The 868-nt window shown below is 43.2% G+C and overlaps 1 protein-coding gene across 1 annotated transcript in view; it reads right to left on the bottom strand.

Moving 5' to 3' along the window:
- LOC116185518 (transcription factor LBX1-like) overlaps positions 1–868 on the bottom strand; it is a 75,269-nt gene that overhangs the window by 19,156 nt on the left and 55,245 nt on the right. Inside the window, exon 3 of the mRNA XM_031510068.1 lies at positions 248–416. Coding sequence (XP_031365928.1) covers positions 248–407 — 160 coding nt within the window. The 5' untranslated portion in view covers positions 408–416. The remainder of the gene's footprint in view (positions 1–247; positions 417–868) is intronic.

Here is an 868-nt window from a genome sequence, read left to right as displayed (position 1 = left end):
ATAATAATAATAAGAATAAAAAAAAAAAAAGATACAAGTCACGTATGATCATCAAAGTTGATCAAGGAATCAATTCGGTTAAGGAATGGGATCCTTCAGTCTTAAAAAAAAAAAATATATATATCTCTCGGGAAGGGATCGAAGGAATTATGTGTTTCCACGCTTGATATAATAAGGAGAAAGAGAAACGGAGCGCAAGGGTTGGAGGGGGAGGGAAAAAAAATGGGGGAAAGAAAAATTGGCTTACCGCCGAAGAGCGCAGTTGGATCGAGCAACGGATTGGCCTGGTCCGCCTGGAGTTTCTCGGAGGCGGAGGTGGCGCCTGGAGTCGCCGCGGCCGCCGCTTCGCCTCCGCCACCTCCACCGCCCCCGCCACCTCCGCCCGATGCGGAGTTCTCCTTCTCCATGCCAGTCCCCTGAAAACGAGCATCAGCGTTTCGTTAAAACCGTTAAATTCGCCTTCCTTTCTCCTCTCCAATGGGTCGAGTTGAAAGAACGTGTAGTAGGGAATGAGGAATAAAAATACGAGGAAAATTGAGTATGTATAATGATAATTGGAATTTTTTTTAAATCGTAAGAGATTATCATCATATCCCGTCGTGGATTTTGAATTAATTAATTTATTCGCTCGTTTAGAATACCATACGTGAATAATTATTTAACGGTGTATGAGCATGGAATGATCGATGAATGGAAGAGTCGATAATAACGGGGCACGTAGCCGTAGGGGAACAATAGTACTATTTGTTTTCCTTTCATTGTTTCCAAAGCACCGTACGATCATTGCGAAAAATCTTCTTGCGGGAGCCTTGAACTTTCTTGGACAACGAAACAACGGATCGAACAACTTGGATTGAAGAATTAACGG

This window comes from Apis dorsata, unplaced genomic scaffold (genome assembly GCF_000469605.1).
Source record: "Apis dorsata unplaced genomic scaffold, Apis dorsata 1.3 scaffold_199, whole genome shotgun sequence".
Taxonomy (NCBI): domain Eukaryota; kingdom Metazoa; phylum Arthropoda; class Insecta; order Hymenoptera; family Apidae; genus Apis; species Apis dorsata.
The sequence above is the reverse complement of the archived record's forward strand: the minus strand, read 5'-3'. Positions and strand labels throughout refer to the sequence as shown.